Source organism: Haliotis asinina, chromosome 5, assembly GCF_037392515.1.
Source record: "Haliotis asinina isolate JCU_RB_2024 chromosome 5, JCU_Hal_asi_v2, whole genome shotgun sequence".
Taxonomy (NCBI): Eukaryota; Metazoa; Mollusca; class Gastropoda; order Lepetellida; family Haliotidae; genus Haliotis; species Haliotis asinina.
Window position 1 is genome coordinate 11,471,769 of NC_090284.1, and position 17,105 is coordinate 11,488,873.

General features: G+C 40.2%; 1 protein-coding gene across 6 annotated transcripts in view; it reads left to right on the forward strand.

The window, feature by feature from the left end:
• LOC137285031 (5-phosphohydroxy-L-lysine phospho-lyase-like) overlaps positions 1-17,105 on the forward strand; it is a 118,139-nt gene that overhangs the window by 74,862 nt on the left and 26,172 nt on the right. For all 6 annotated transcript variants that reach the window (XR_010956940.1, XR_010956941.1, XM_067817209.1 and 3 more), the window contains 4 exons: positions 1,446-1,564; positions 12,461-12,620; positions 14,792-14,866; positions 15,106-15,196. Coding sequence is in view for 4 of the 6 variants with exons in the window: in XM_067817209.1 (XP_067673310.1) it covers positions 1,446-1,564; positions 12,461-12,620; positions 14,792-14,866; positions 15,106-15,196 (445 nt within the window). In the remaining 2 variants the exon portion in view is untranslated. The remainder of the gene's footprint in view (positions 1-1,445; positions 1,565-12,460; positions 12,621-14,791; positions 14,867-15,105; positions 15,197-17,105) is intronic.

The window sequence follows — 17,105 nt, forward strand, 5'->3', positions numbered from 1 at the left end:
AGCAATATTTGACCTAAATGACTGCAGTGGGGGTGGGGGCATGGGATGGGGTAGGGTAGTGTTGTGTTGTGTTGTGTGATGTAGCATGGTGTGGCGTGGTGGGGCAGGGGTTGGTGCAGTGCAGTGTGTAGCGATGTGGGGTAGGATGGTGTGGTGTGGTGTGATGTGGTGGGGAAAGATGGTGATGATGTGCTATTTAGTGGTGTTAGGGTGTGGTGGTGTGGGGCGGGGATGCAGTGTAATGTGGTGTTGCATGGTGTTGTGTGGTGTTGCATGGTGTATGTGGTGATATGTGGTGTGGTGTGGTGTGGTGTGGTGTGGTGTGTGGTGTGTGTTTTGTGTTGTGGTTTGTGGTGTGGTGTGGTTTGGTGGCGTGACATGGCAATGGTGTGGTGTGGTGTGGTGTGGTGTGGTGTGGTGTGGTGTGCTCAGCGTGATGCAGCGTGGTAGTTATGTGATGTCATGCAATATCCCAGCCAGTCAACCAGTTAATAATGGCGTATTTGTTGTAGGTAGACTGCATAATGTGTACATGACTATGTGAGTGAAATAGCAAATCTCCAAAGGTCACAAACAGTTAGTCTGTTTTCAGACCCTGAAGTATATATATCCAAGAAAGCCCACGCAATTCTAGAAAATGTGGCAAGTCTAGATTTCCTTAGCTTCGAAAGTCTCAGGGCTCCATTTCATTAAATTATTTTTTTCACTATGAACGTTTTTTCAGTAAAATATGTTCATTTCAGAGACTAGCTGTTAGTCTAACAAACAGTGACATGTCAACTTATTCAACAAGTGAAATCTGGCAAGTGCTGAGGTTTTTTGCTCAGGATAACACCTCATGGCTATATTTCTAAACTTTATCCATATCATCTAGTTATCAACACCATACAAGCCAACTCATCTAGTTTTTGATGCTATTTGAACCATATCATCTAGTTATTGGTGCATTTTGTTTTCCCTAGAATATTAAAGTGAGTTTGGGGGTTACAGATTACACATACAGAATATGGGATACCCATCTGCCAGGTTTCTTAAATGCCTGTGTTACAGCACGACATGGCATGGCTGTTTTAAGATGGACAGGGAAGCTTTGAATACATAGAAAAAGAGACTTCATTTTTTTTTCATTTAGTATGATCCAGTCTCAAGTGTAAATATCAAAGCTGTTTTAATCATGGAAAGGCACACATCAAGGTAGAAGTATCACCAGAAAATAGAAGTCCCATAATGACTTGTCAATGTCCAAGACACCAAGGCCTTGATTCAATGAACAAATTTTCTGTTAACTTCCAAACTGAAAATGACATGTTTTTAACACAGCATTTGGCTTAAATTTTATATTTGCCAAGTTTTAAACAGTAGATCACTAAAATATTCAAGCTTTGTAAAATTTCAGGTTAAGAACTTTGTGTAGTATCAAACATGAAATTTGCTTTTCTTCACAGACGATCGTGTAAACTTCACTTCGAAGTATCTCCCCTGAAGATTGTTCGAGCATCCCGGCAGTATCTCTATGATGAGGCTGGGAATGAGTTCCTCGACTGCATCAACAATGTCTCACACGGTAGGTAGCATTGCAATTACTACGCTAATAGCTTCTTTGTGCCAGGATCTGCTAGTATGTGCGTGAGTGAGTGAGTTCAGTTTTATGCCACACTCTGCAACATTCCTGCTTTATGGTGGCAGTCTGTAAATAATCAAGTTGGTCTCTTTTACCGAAATATGTTCTTGACATTTCGCTCTGTGTTTCTGTTTAATAATCTATATATGGGAATAAAAACCCTGATGAAGGGCATACTGAAAATTGCTCCATTATTTCTTAACAGAATGAAATAAAGTTTATCAGCTATTCATGGACGCTGCTTGTTTACTGTTGCCAATCGTGTTTCTCCGAAACGCGGTCAACAGGAAGGGCGGTAGTGTATATTGTGCTATCCCAACAACTAACAAGACCAAATATCGCCATTTCTGAATTTTTTATGTTGATTTTCAATCTTTGTTCATTTGTTATCGTGCATTTGTTGGCTACCTCGTACAAGACATGGTCGTGTGTCTCCTATTTTCGATGTTGCCTCCGTAATCTTTACCGGATCGGTTTTATTCATTGGCGGATGGTTTTCTGCTGATATTTCTTTTGCCGTATCTAAGCTTTTGTGTCACTTGGCGCTGTATCTAGAGTGTTTTGCTGTCCTTTTCGGAGAATCATCCATTTCACTTGTCAATTGCAAGCAGCTGCTGCACGTGCGAGTGGAGCAGTCTGTTTATATTTTCGTTTTATTACAGTAGTTACTGATACTGACAGGCTTGTCGAGGTCAGACGCCCGAGTGCACCCGGTACAATCGAGTGTTACTTGTACCTACTCCTTCAATGACATCAGGCGCATCTCAGGAGCAGACGACGCCTACAACCAAGGCTCCTCTGTTGGTCCCTTACTTAACAGAATCGACGCTGAGAGAGGAGTGTGGTCGAAGCCCCCGGAGCAGCTTGTCAAGCATGTGTTGGCGTTGCCGATCATCTTCCAGATCTCCGGATCGTCGGACCAGATCTCTTCAGCGTAGAAGAAAGAGTAGGCGGTCACGATCTCGGTCAGCGTTATCTCCTAGAGCCAGGCAGTCGGTGCACATGAATCAGGCGCCGGAGCGCAAGTCTGGCATATCCTGAAACTTGGATGAAGAGCAGTATTTTTCCCCCGATTATGAGGAAGACCCTGCTCATGTAGAGGAGGAAGAAGGCTCGTACCTGCCGCTTTCTGCAATGTACGCTGATAGACTCCCAGATTGCCCTTCTCTGGCATCAGGTTTTGACAGCGCCAGGGCTATCAGAGTGGATCCGGAGCTGATGATTCTGCCACATCCTATGGTGGCTGATGCCATATCCTCCTTGAATGAAGCATCTCATAAGAACTCCCTTTTCGGAAATGCTATCCCGGAGGTTTACAAGGAGCATGTGGAGCTAACTAACACTGAGGTGTTTCGTCAGCATTTGAGACCCTATCTTCTGCCTTTCGTGACAGAGCGGGGACACGCGGCAGGGGGAAGAAATGCTACATTCTGAGGAGGGAGTCTGTTAGATCCGCTTTTCCCAGAGGTCGCGGTCAGGGCAATGTGGCAGCCGATCATCGTAAGTCAGGGACGCCCCTGCCATCCCTAGCAGAGGGAAGGGAAGTGCCTCTATTGAACACATAGAGGATGTTACCTGTCACGACTGGGACCTCCCGTCCCCGCCAGTTTTCCCTACACCAGTAGGCAGGAGACTGGGCATCTTTAGGAGGAACTGGTCCATCCTTGAAGATCCTTACGTTACCAGAATCCTAAAGAAGGGCTACAAACTACCGGTCATACAACCTCCACCGTTGACATCTCAGCTGGCGACGCAGCGTCAATTGCTGGCAGACAACATCGAGGTGTTATTAGGGAAGTATGCCATCGAGGAAGTGGTGAACCCACACCTCTCACCAGGGTTCTTCTCTTCTGCTTGACCACGTCTGTGCAGGACCACGAACTATTTGTTGACGCGTCACTCCAGGGCTGGGGTGCGCACCTCAACAATCAGACAACCTCGGGGCTCTGGTCTGACGTAGAAGCAGGGTGGCACATCAACAATCTCCAGCTGGAAACAGTGATTCTACTACGCTACCCCAATGTACTGGTTGTTTCAGACTGTCGTATGGCTGATTTTGAGACAGGGAACAGCAGGTCCAAGTCCCTGCTGGATCAGATGTTCCGCTTAGCCAGCGTTCTAGATGCAAACGACATCGAGGCCAGAGCTCGTCATATCCCAGGTTGCAGAAACGTCCTAGCCGATGTGCTCTCCCGACCAATGAAACTGTTCCCGACCGAGTGGATGCTTCAGTCTGAGATATTTCGGCACATATGTCGGGATCACGGGCGCCCACTTAGAGACCTATTTGCCACGACGTTCAACGCTCAGCATCCGGTGTACGTGCCTCCGATACCAGACCTGGCAGCTTGGGCGGTCGACACTCTGTCAATGTCTTGGGAAGGTCTGGATGCATATGCCTTCCCTCTGCCAGTGCTAGTACCAGCGGTGGTGGCGAAACTCAAGCTCACAATGAGGATCCGTCTGCTTTTGGTCACGCCCTGGTGGCCGCTGAACATGGCACCGTTTGACAACTTAACGAGGAAGACAGTGTTTCTGTCAGCGCTAGCTAGACCGTCCTGACGGCTCACGATGCACAGAATCTTCCACACCTGTCATCTGACAATCCGCATGAGATTCGAGTGTTAGCATCAACATTGGCCCTGCACAGAAACAGGACAGTTCCCGACATTATGGCTGGATGCTTCTGGCAGTCCTCTTCAGTATGTGTTAGCCATTACTTGCAGGACTTGGTGGTGGAAGATATGGAGGGCCTGCAGTCTTTCGGACCATTGGTGGTTGCACAGCAAGGCACGTGCCCTTCCGCCCTGTAAGGTACGATCTTACTTACCTTGGTCTGTGGGGGTCTTGTACTTACCTGAGATAATGTACTGTACCCCTCTGGTGGTTAGTACGTGATCTGCAACTGAATCAGTAGTGGTCCGGCTGCCCTGAGGCATATGTGGGATGATAGACTCTGACGGCCCTCTGGAGTCCTGTACCACCTTCCTGTCCATTGCATCCATATGCTATAGACCTATGGTAAGGTAAGTTAAAATTTTTGTTAAAATCTAAATATTTTAGATATTTAAATACTTACCTAACCATAGGGCGGTTAGTCCCTCCCAATGCTGGATGCTCCTCCCCACTATGGGCTCTTCGGACCGAGAAGTAAAAGTGAAGTTCTCGTGGAGTCTGCACGCATGCCGTGGTTGGGAGATCCAGATACTTCCGTATCATTACAGTCGTCGAATGCGAGGTAACCATTCAAGACTGAATAGCAATTCAACTCTGTCAGATCTCCTACTAAGTGAAGCTGGAGGTAATATGCTATAGACCTATGGTAAGGTAAGTATTTGAATATCTAAAATATTTAGATTTTAACAAAACTTGACGTATTGAGTAGTAGTTTGCAATTTTGGCAATGGTTGTTTTCTCGGGAAAACATAAAGGTGAAAATTGACAGTTATATTTTGTCTGTATCGTCTGGATGGTATCTGTCGAGTCCATAAAATGGGGATGGAAATATGGGTCAATTTGAAGTTATGTGATTGAATGTTGGCATTATGGGTATGTTCAGACAAATTAAAATCTGCACTTTTGGTGGACCGAATTGTCAAGTCATAGATTCACAACACAGCCTGGATGATTTTCATTCAGTTCGTTTATGAAATAAACACACTAATGGTCACACTTTTCGAGGGATTAATATTAGTAATGTCTACAATGTAAAATACTCACAGTAATTTTAACTCTTGTATCATATCATTTTTTTTATGTGTTAATGTGAGAAATGCTACAGAAGTACAATTAAAGCTGTCTGCGCAAACGCTACTGCCAGGTATTGGCGATAATTGGTATGTGGCGACAACTAGTCGCTAACCAGTACTGTTTTTCATGAAATGTGATTTGATATGATGTGATGTGATGTGATCCTTTTTGTAAATTTCTTTAGGAGTGCCCTGTGGCACACTCGAACAAATGCTGAACCTGTATTTAAAGCCTTCTGTTTTGTCAAGAACATACAGGAAAGTGCTTGTTCTACCTTTCAGTGTTAAGCAGCAATGGTTTGCCCTTAACATAGTTTGGAGTGCCCTGAGCGGCACTCACACAGTCACTGAGCCTGTTTTTCAATTGTGTTATGCTCTGTTTCATCAAGGACATGCTTTTACAAGCAGGTCCTTTTTCTACCGTTCAATGTTGGCTTATTCTAGACAACCTTGAGTGTGTTGCTGTGTATCTGAATTATAAATTCACAGGAAAAAGTTTGCAGTTTTCACAATTGTCGTTAAAATTCAATGAATACCTGTAACCAGAACTGTTTCATCCAACAAGAACATTTAAAAATTTCTGTCAGTTTTTAGGTTGTTTCCATGGTTACGGCATATTTGGATCTGATAAAACTTGTCCTAAGTTGTTGTGGATTATAAGATGAAACACTATTGAGATGATATTTCTCTTTCATCTCACAAGGAAAATCTGTTCCTGTGATGTGAAGAAACTGAAAAACCAGTAGCAGTTGCAGCATTCAGCATGTTTGTCAGTGAATTTTCTCCTGCTGGATGAGAACCTATGAATATTCCTCTTTGAAACTATCTCAGCAGATCAGTCTAATTGTAAACATGTGCCTTTTGATGATTTGGAGTCATTTCTAAATTTTGTTCATGGTGCAGAGGTACAAATAAACTGTTTACCTGTGTAAATTATGCAAATATTTATGTGAAAACACAATTCCTATTAAGTCTTATGGGGAGAAGACGGCTTGATTTTTCTTTCTAAATACTCGATAAATTTGATCTTACATACAAAACAGATGAAACAACTGAGATATTGCGTGGTTCTATTTCAGCTCCTGAACATGACAATTTGTGGTCTTTCAAACATAACTAACAAACATAAACCAACATCTAAACTTTCTTATTTTCTTACAATTAATATAAAATGGAAAAATACCCTACTGAGTTTGAGAGAGGTTGGTACTGTTTTTCTTCGGTTACTCAAAGTAAAATTAGGATACCCAATTCAGATGAACATAAACAAGAACAGGACTCAGTGGCCCCAAAAGTTATGTGTAGCTCTGTGATGACAGGCTTGACTTACATTGAAAATGAGGATTTTTCATGTTTTCAGAGCAAAACCGTGGAATATTAAATATTTTTAGATGAAACTTGTTATACAAATATAGTGCTAACTGGTGCTTTTGGATGATTTTGTTTTTATATTTTTTAATTTTTTATTTTTTGGACTGAAAATGAGACTAATGAGTTTCTGGAACAGTTTGTTGAAATTTCTTGATTAAATGTGTTATACATATCACAGGTCTACTGATAAACTGGTGTTATGATTAAAGATGTTAAAAAATACTGGTAACGTTTATTCTTTTTCATCTTGAAACAGAATGTCAGTGACAGAAAAGTGGGCAGCAACAGGCTCAGTTATTCCTGTTATGGAGTTGACTACAGATGGATCTGTATTAGAACATCAGTAATGGCAGCATGTTGAGTGGGTTTTTGTACATATTTTTATTCATTTCAGTGGAGCATATACACATGTAAGAGAAAGCATAGTCAGACTAAGCCTGTAATTACAGTTCCTTGGGCCATTTCCTCAGTAACTTTGCCATGTTGTTATTTCCTCAGGCTTTGTATAAATTCAGTTGATATGAGATTTTTTAACCCTTCGTTTTCTTATCATTTATACAGGAGAGGTATATGAACCTTTTTCCAGCAAGAATAATTAGATTGGTTAAGTGCTCATAATTATTTTCAAAGATGTGGGCCAAATGTTCAAGGGGATCCCCAAATATTAAACCCGAAACCTGTTTCGGGTGGTTTTCTTGCAAGTCCTTAAATGAGGGCCGTCTTGTTGCCACCATGTCAAGTGATGGATAAGGGTGTTTATGAACAGCTGACAGCTGAACACCAGGGAGTCAGAGAGGTGAGACAAACTGTGACAGAAAAGGTCTTCTTTACAATTGTTATTTTACTGTAACCATGGTTGCAGATAATATAACTCACAAATCACCTGTTTAATGTGTCATCAGTTGACTTTTCTTGTTCACATCATGTATCCAACGTTTTTGGTATCATGGAACAGACCGGAAATAAATGACAAATATTTATGTCGTCTCTCTCATTGATGATTGACTTGAAGTTTTACAGGATCAAGGAGGGATGGAACTTGAACATGATGAATGTGTGGTTAGATATTCTGGGTTTTCTGTCTTCTGCCAATTTTTTTTGTTCATAGTTCATGTTCCTATGATACAACAAGGCTCAAAGTAAACATTAGCTAATATTAACATCAAGAACACTCAGCTATTTTCACAGATGCCTCGGCTAGGATCATTAATACAAAGTTTGAGCTTAGGATAATTAGGGCTTCATTGTTTATGTAGCGTTTACATGTTTATGTTAGTTGTGTTTACTGATTTTCAGTTCTGCTGTTGTTTTTGTCTTGATGATCTTTTCTTGATTAACAAATCTTTGTTGATAACAATGTGGCTTATATTGGTGATATCTTAGACAATTAGTGTTCCCCCTAGGGTTCAGAATGGGCAGGGTAAATTCATGGAAAGGGCACTTCATAACCTAAAAGGGCATGTTGGTGAGGATTATTGAAAAAACAACAAAATGTATATGAAGTCGAACTGTCTTATAATTTCAATTCTAAAGTTTGTTTTTACTCTCCTCAGTTTGTATTTTAAGATTAGCATTTGAAAAAAACCCATTTCAAAACATTAATCTGTTGTCACATTTGTTCACAATTTCACAAAACACACAAACAACAATTTACAGTTTTCTTTTCTTCCTTGCCAAGTATATGTTCAGAACATTCTTCAAGTCAGTGTCTGAAGCTGAAGATGCATTCAGGCTAATCATGAGAAGCCTGTTGCAGTTCTGAACACTGAGTCAGTGTTTCTGTGATCTGTCCTTATCAATTTAAATTTTGAGAACACTCTGTCAACTTCAGAAGTGGACAGAATCACTGTTGCATGGATGGACAATGATTGCTTAATGTTTGGATACAAGTTTCCAAGCTGAGGCTTCAGGCTGGTGAGTATCTTCGAAATGAAGGAGGGTGAACTGGTATCAATACTCCTGAAAACAGCTCCTTTACTTGACTCCACTCAATCTGTGTCTGGTCAACATCAAGTCTGAAGTGCTCTGCCAGTTGTGTTATCTGAAAAGAAATAAATGCACAATGTAATTAAAATAAAATCAATTAAATCATTAAAATTAATCTTATTCTAGATACAATTACATTTCAAATAAACTACTGGTTATCACAGGTGAACACTAACACAAATTACTTAAAGGTCACATGCAACCAAAAAATCGAACATAATTAAAACACAATTATCACTTATTCATGACATCTGATATAAAACAAATAAATGAAATTATAAGCATACAATCGCGATTCAAAAGTGCAATATTTTGTACTTGGGCTTACTTTCCTCGAAACGAAGCCCTCGGGAGACCGAACCCAGTCATAGCGGGTGGCTGTGCACTCAAGGGTAGCGACGACTTCCGATTGGCTGGTTCATTTGCTGATACACTGAAAGCTCATTGTGTGTACAGAAAGATTTTAGAAGTATGGCGAGTCACAAGAAAGTAAGATTCTTCATGGATAACAACTTCTTTTATTGTACTTGATGCATCGTTTGAGTATGGATTCATATACCATTGTCAAACAAAATCATATACACTAAAAGAAGTTGTTATCCCTAGAGAATGTATATAGAGATGATGGGTTTTGTAGATACATGTTCTCTGAATTTGAGTTCGATCAAATCAAAAGTCATCTCAGCAGAGATGTTTAAATACTGCATGACTGGAAAGTGTCATTCGTCCAAGTACAAAGCAGGACATGAAAGAGTTTGCACTGGTTTCCGTCAAACCAGTCATCCAAAAAATGGACGTAGTTTCTTTGCAATCCACAGACATAAAAACATGTCATGTGTACAAGTATCACACCTGCCTAATTACATAATGTGGCAGAGACTGGACTTGGGTGCACGAGTCATAAATCAATTTTGTTTATGGCGTATAACCTGATAGGTGTTAAGTTCAAATTGCATGTGGTTAATGATTGAAGCTGTCTATTGTATGTTGTCTTTAGCAGACAGGCAGGCAGACATACAGGTGTCAATAAACCACACATTGTGCTTTCTCTGTGACAGAGGCTGCTTACTACAATCAACAAGCTTGTTTATGTAACGAGTAGATTGTTTACTTGTTTGTGTACACAGCCAAGATTAGACTACTGCTCATGACCTCATACTCCGAGCATGCATACTGTTTCAAGCTCCGTGAACCTATTCACTGTGCATGCGTTGTGGGCGCAGCGCAGCACAGTACAGCACAGCACAGCTGTTGAAAACAGTTTTCCCCCCAGCGCTGGGGGAAATTAAGTGAATCATTTGAACTCCGATTTCGCGGATTGTCAATCTAGGTTTTTTTGATAGTGTAGAGTGCTTATGTTACCAAATGTTTACTGAAGGTATCCCAATAATTGAGGCATTACAATTAGTGTGCTTTGTGTTTAAATTGCTCAAATATGTTTACTGCAGGTATCTAGGTAATCAAGGCTCTGCAATAAGTACAGTATGTTTAAATTACCCAGTGTTTTCTGGAGGTGTCCTGTTAATCAAATATCTACATTGAGCATCTGCGTTTTTAGTACAGTATTTAGTGTTTACTGAAAGTGTCCTGATAATCAAGGATCTACATTGGGCATCTGTGTTTATATTACAGTATTTAGTGTTTACTGAAAGTGTCCTGATAATCAAGGATCTACATTTGGTGTGGTATCTTTATAATATTCAATGTTTGCTGGAGGTGTCTAGATAATCAAGGATATCTACAATTAGTATGGTGTGTTAAACTACTCAGTGTTGTCCAGTTAAGCAAGGTTGTATTATTGTGTAAACAGTAGATATCAAACAATATTTACTGTTTCCTGATAACCAAGGTTGACAATAGAGTGTTCATATTACCATAACAAACACTGGAGTTCAGTTAAGTTCAGTCCAGTTAAGCAAGGTTGTACATTACCCAAGTTAGAGATAAACACGTTAAGGCTGCTTTTATCTGAACATGTACGAAAGATTAATGGCGTGTCCTGTGAAAGAAGTACGTGTCAGTGAAAGGAGATGCAGAGGTTATTGTCCTTGGCCTTAGACGTACGACAAACAGGTCAGAAAGTGGTGAATGTTGGGCTACTTTTGTCTACAAAAACAACTTGCTAAAGTAATTTATAGAAGAATGTGGTGTGGTGTTGTCACCTTGAATATTCAGAATAACAGTTGACTGCAGAGAAGAAAAAACATTTTAAGCCTTTTTTTACCAAAATAAAAAAAAGAAGATTTTTTTGTTGAAAATTAAAATATGTAGAACTATGCATCTTTTTCAGAAATTGTCAACCATGATGTTTGAGTAATTTAAGGGAAAAATAAATATTTCCCGAATGTGCAATACATGGATAATTTTGTCAGTGATATTATAGGAATGTTTTAACAGCAGTTGCTATTTGGTATTCATAAAAAACAAATGTTGTTCACTGTGGGTATATTGGGACTCTTTATAAGTTAGTGAAGCCAGAAGTCGATCTCATGATCCACCCATGAAGATCCAGATCAGGATTGATCTTCAGTGACGCATGCTTGTTGTAAGAGGCGACTAATGGGACTTTGTGATCAGGCTAACTGACTTTCACATCATCATGCCCCATTTGCGTAGATTGATGCTCATGCTGTTGGTCACTGGATTGTCTGGTAAAGACTTGATCGTTTACAGACTGTGTCCACATAGCAGGAATACTGCTGAGTGCAACTATAAACAACAACCAACCAAGGATTGAATCACTTTGAGCTATGATATTGCCAGAATTCTGGTGCCACTACATCCAACTCACTATTGTTGAGGCTATAGACTGATTTCAGGTATAGGGTACAGGTCTCCAATAATCTCTACTTTCAAGAGGCGATTCCATGGCAGTTTTCCCAGTCATTGCTGAGACAATCAGTTTAGGTTTAAATGAGAATGTTGAATGATTAAATTACTCAAAATAGGGCGAAGTGCACAATACATAAATGACAAATGGTCCTGTGCCGACTGTTTCCTGACAAGTAAGGTGATTGTGTTTGCTGGTGTGTGCGCTAGTAGTGTTCCACCAGCCCTTTGTCACCTCTCGGGGTGAAGAGTGACAGTAGAACAATGTTGCATGATAGTCTCTTTAACAAATATTTCCATGATCAGGGCTCAATTTATGAGATTTAAGGTGCTTGCAGCAGGTGCAACATAAGGTAAAGACCTAGTTGCACAAACCAAATTCCAGCTGCAATGTAGTGTGTTAAAACGTCAGAGGTTTTGGTGCACATAACTATGAGTAACTGAGGTAGTACCCATGAAGCCATGGCAACACAATGACACAGCTGGTCCCTGTTTACAAGAGCTGTCATGGCCACAGTTTTTAACTGTTCAAAATTTAGAAGAAATATGAGCTGATATATTTATGCTTATGTTAGATTTATTGTTGATATATTTCTAAAACTTTGTGCAAGTTAAACTCATAACTAGGTTGCACTGTGTAATATTGGGTTGCACCGGTGCAGGAAACAAAGCACAAAACTGACCAATCTGAAAATATCAGGTTTTAGATCCTCTTGGGTACAGAGGTTTCAGGACCATGTGTCTTATGTATGTTTTGTGCACTAATCCCTATTTTGAGTTATTTAATCATTCATTGCTCTCATTTGAACCCAACTGTAGATACAATCATTACTGGAATATTGCTGAGGATGGCATTAACCGACACTATATTTTATCACTGATTTCATTGTTGTTTTTGTTCCAGTTGGTCACTGTCATCCCCATGTGGTCAGTGTGGGGCAGGAACAGATGAGCAAGCTGACCACCAGTGCTGGATTCCTCAATGACCAAATGTCCGAGTACGCCAAACGGCTCATCTCAACATTTCCAGAAAAGCTCTGCGTCTGCTTCTTCTTGAATTCGGGGTAGGTAACTTGAATCAAAGGAAACATCACTCAGAGGGTTTGTTCTAGTGTTCCGATACTATAACAGCAGTATGTCTGTGTAGCCTAATGATGGTGCTACATCAGCGGTATGTCTGTGCCATGCTTGCCACAAAAGGCGACTATGCTTGTCGTAAAAGGCGACTAACGGGATCCGGTTGTCAGGCTGGCTGACTTGGTTGACACAGCAGTATGTCTGTGTAGCCTAATGACGGTTCTATAACAGCAGTACATTTGTGTAGCCTAATGACGGTGCTATAACAGTAGTACATCTGTGTAGCAGGGCTGTGTCAGTCACGCACAGACAACAGAAACTGCTTTTGTTGTTCCTCATTGGCCAACGGTTTATTTGTGATGAATACGGGTGAAAACAATCACCCTGAAACAATCAGGTGTACAATACAATAGATGCAGCAATATAGACATGCTATTTAGACAGATATACACATATTATTCATATATAACGTTATAAAATAGTTTCTTCAGTACAAAATGTCTTCCATTTGAGTTATATCATACTGGTATATAAACAATACGTAAACCTACCAGGTGTGGGGGCCTAGGTTTATTTCACACCTGGGGACGCTGTTGTCTCTATCAAACGATTGTCTGTAGAGAGAATAATAATACTAATATGTACAGACATGCTAATACGAATATATATACAAAGAATACTCAGCAATGATACAGTATTCAAACGTACAAATTTGGTTGTAGCTGAGCAAGATATAAAACAATACAAGAATAAGATCTCATTCATTCATTCATTCATTCATTCATGGTTACAAAACTATACTTGTGTTCATCTGTTTATCACACACCATTGCCTTATATCAATCATGTTATTAATATTATATTATAATGGATTCTGGGTATTTATTGGGCCATTCACACCAATAAGAACATCAAATACACAGTACTATGTATTTGAGAATAGCAAACACTTATGCAACTACTAGATATGTCTAAATATGACATCGCATGAACAGTAAGTGAATAAAATAGCCAAATTACCTCAGAATGCGATCCAAAGACTGTGTCCAAATGTATGTCCCGTCAAATCGATGTCATATCAACAACTGACGGTTGAATGTGGAGTGACCACAAACCTTGTAATGTGTAAAAGGTGTAAAGCTTAGCTGATTGCCCAAGCTGGCTATGAAGACAAAAGGACCTATGTGGGAAAGAGCTTATGTTATTGTGTTGTGTGGTGAACATGTGGTAAGCATGCTCAGTGAACTGGCTGTGTGAGATAGTTAAGGCAGGCTGAGTAACAGGATGAATAATATAACTAAAACTATGTAGTGAATTTTGAAGAATTTATTTACATGAATTGTAATCAATATACAACATGTTAAAATATACAAAATCTGTCACTGCCACAGCCTAACGATGGTGCTATAACAGCAGTACATATGTGTAGCCTAATGATGGTGCTATAACAGCAGTACATCTGTGTAGCCTAACGACGATGATATAACAGCAGTACATCTGTGTAGCCTAACGACGGTGCTATAACAGCGGTATGTCTGTGTAGCCTAACGACGGAGCTATAACAGCAGTACATCTGTGTAGCCTAACGACGAAGCTATAACAGCAGTACATCTGTGTAGCCTAACAACGGTGCTATAACAGCAGTACATCTGTGAAGCCTAATGACGGTACTATAACAGCAGTACATCTGTGTAGCCTAACAATGAAGCTATAAGAGCAGTATGTCTGTGAAGCCTAATGACGGTGCTATAACAGCGGTATGTCTGTGTAGCCTAATGACGGTGCTATAACAGCAGTACATCTGTGAAGCCTAATGATGGTGCTATAACAGCAGTACATCTGTGAAGCCTAATGACGGTGCTATAACAGCAGTACATCTGTGTAGCCTAACGATGGTGCTGTAACAGCAGTACGTCTGTGAAGCCTAATGACGGTGCCATAACAGCAGTACATCTGTGTAGCCTAACGATGGTGCTATAACAGCAGTACATCTGTGTAGCCTAACAACGGTGCTATAACAGTAGTACATCTGCGTGGTGTTCAAATCAGATTTGGAAGGAACATAGAGATGGTTTTTATCACAGCAAGTTTTTTCTCCTGGACACAGTATGTTGTAAATTATCCACCCGATTAGCTGAAAGTGTCATTGCATGTTTCAGGTCAGAGGCCAATGACTTAGCTCTTCGCCTTGCTAGGTGCTATACAAAACATGAGGATGTATTATGTTTAGAGCGGTAAGTCATGTGATTTTCGTTTCTGATGCTAAATGTGCTCCTCTTTCTCATGTCCTTTTTACAACTGCGCAAATTATTAAACCAACTCATTGCAAAATTCCTTCTTTTTTTGTCTATGGATTGTTGATAATTTCTGATGCTACATCTGCTCTAAGTTTTCGTGTCCTTTCCTCTGTAGGCAGGCTAGAACAGACAGGATTATTAAGACGAATAATTGCAAAATTGTTTCTTATTTCCAGGGCTTATCATGGAAACCTTGCTAATCTGCTTGACATAAGTCCATCTCGGTTCAAGAAGACTGGTCACAAGCAAAGAGATTATGTCCATATTGTAAGTTGTATTCATTATGTGTTATATTTAAGGATTGACTGTGTATTTCTTTAACCACAATGCATCACTTCAATATTTCTCCAAAGTTCATTAAGGTACCGTCCCTGTGTAAAGGTATTCCCCGACATTCCTCAGGTCCGAAAGTAGTCCAGTTTGGTGGGCGTGGCCTATTTCTTTAGATTCATTGGGAAATGAAATCAAAAGAAATGTTCCCAGTTAACCAATCAGATTGCCAGAATTTTGATGAACACAATAAAATGTAATTATTGTATTATAAACACTGTATGAGTGTTGTTTCCTTACTTGTGTTATGACTCAGGAGCATTCAGGTTAGAACTGGGTTCAGCAACCCACTTGTCATAAGATGTCAGCTACAGGACCAGGTGGTCTGGCTTACTGACTTGGTTGACACATATCATTCTATCCCATTTGATCAGATCAATGGTCATCAGTGATCCATGGTCTGTCTGGCCCGGACTTGATTATTTACTAACCATTGCATACTGTTTTTTTTCGAGTTGAAATGGTATTAAAATGGATCCAGGGTCAGTTAATCATAATCATGACAATAAAATGGGGGTATGATAGCGTGGACAGTTGGGTTTGTAGTATCTCAAACAGCATTACCAGCTTGTCCTCATGTCAAAGCTTGTGGCTCCCAGAGTATATTATCCATTGTCTTGTACATGCTAAAATGTATCCAGTTGTTGAAGGACACAGTAGGAACTGTTACAGAACTTTCTCAAGAAGATTTTCAGAATGATTACAAGTCATCAGTCATCAGTGCCAGTACAGAAGTTTTCCCTGTGTTTCATTATTCTCAAGCTGTGTGGCATGGTGGTTGAGGGAGGTCTTGTACAGGATTACACAAACAATCTAGAGGTTCAGTCTCATGTTTTACATGCTGCAGCCTTGCCACTCTCCCCTTTGACCAGGTATTGGGTACATGGGTTGAGGTGATGCAGCTCTGACCTGATCATGAACAGATTGGTGATTTCCATGACTATATGACCAGCATATGTGTAGATGATGACGCTAGATTCCCAGGCCACATTTAGAACCAACACGATAACCCCCTTCCCCAGTCCATCTTGAAGGGTTTCACTGTGTTGAAGTGTTCCATTTCTTAAAGAAGATTGAAAAGGCAGACAGATACTCCAGGACACAGACTGATCTTGAATTGAGGAGCGTGCAGATCCTGAGCTTGTGCTTTCAGACAAAGAGACAAGAGAATTGTGTAAGACACAGCTCCTCAGTGATAGAAAAACTGTGATGCAGTTTCTTGACACCATTGGACATGATCAAATACAGTAATATTAAACAAGGCAATGCCACCATTGTAATAATTTGATGTAAATGTCAGCTATTAAACAATGTATAAAGCTTCAAGTTTATCTCGTGTTTTTAACCTTCTTTAGGTCAACTCATCATTTTAGGGGTAACACAGCACTTGACTGATGTGCAGTCAGGTGTAAATTGTGTTTTGATAAGGGTGTAGCCCACATCAGGTGTAGGCAAAATGAGGTCAGGCTATATTACCTACTGACCCTTTGTTCCAGACTGGTACATTTGTATGGGGCTGGTGGTTTAACGTAGTGGAAAAGTAACCACTGGTCATAATGTATGATGCCCATATCTGGTGTCATATGCTGTGATATTGCTGGAATATTGCTAAAAGGATTGTAAAACTAAACTAATAAACTAATAAAGATGGTTTTCAATGTTGGTAATGATACTGGAAATGGTTTATGTCAAATTTCCTGAACTGTGATGAAAATATGCTGGTAACATTGCTGTGCTACTGTTTTTCAAGCTTTTGTGAGTGAGTATGGTTTTACGGTTTTCAGCAATATTCCAGCAACATGATGGCAGGGGACACCAGAAATCGAACCCAGCTCTTTGGTGTGAC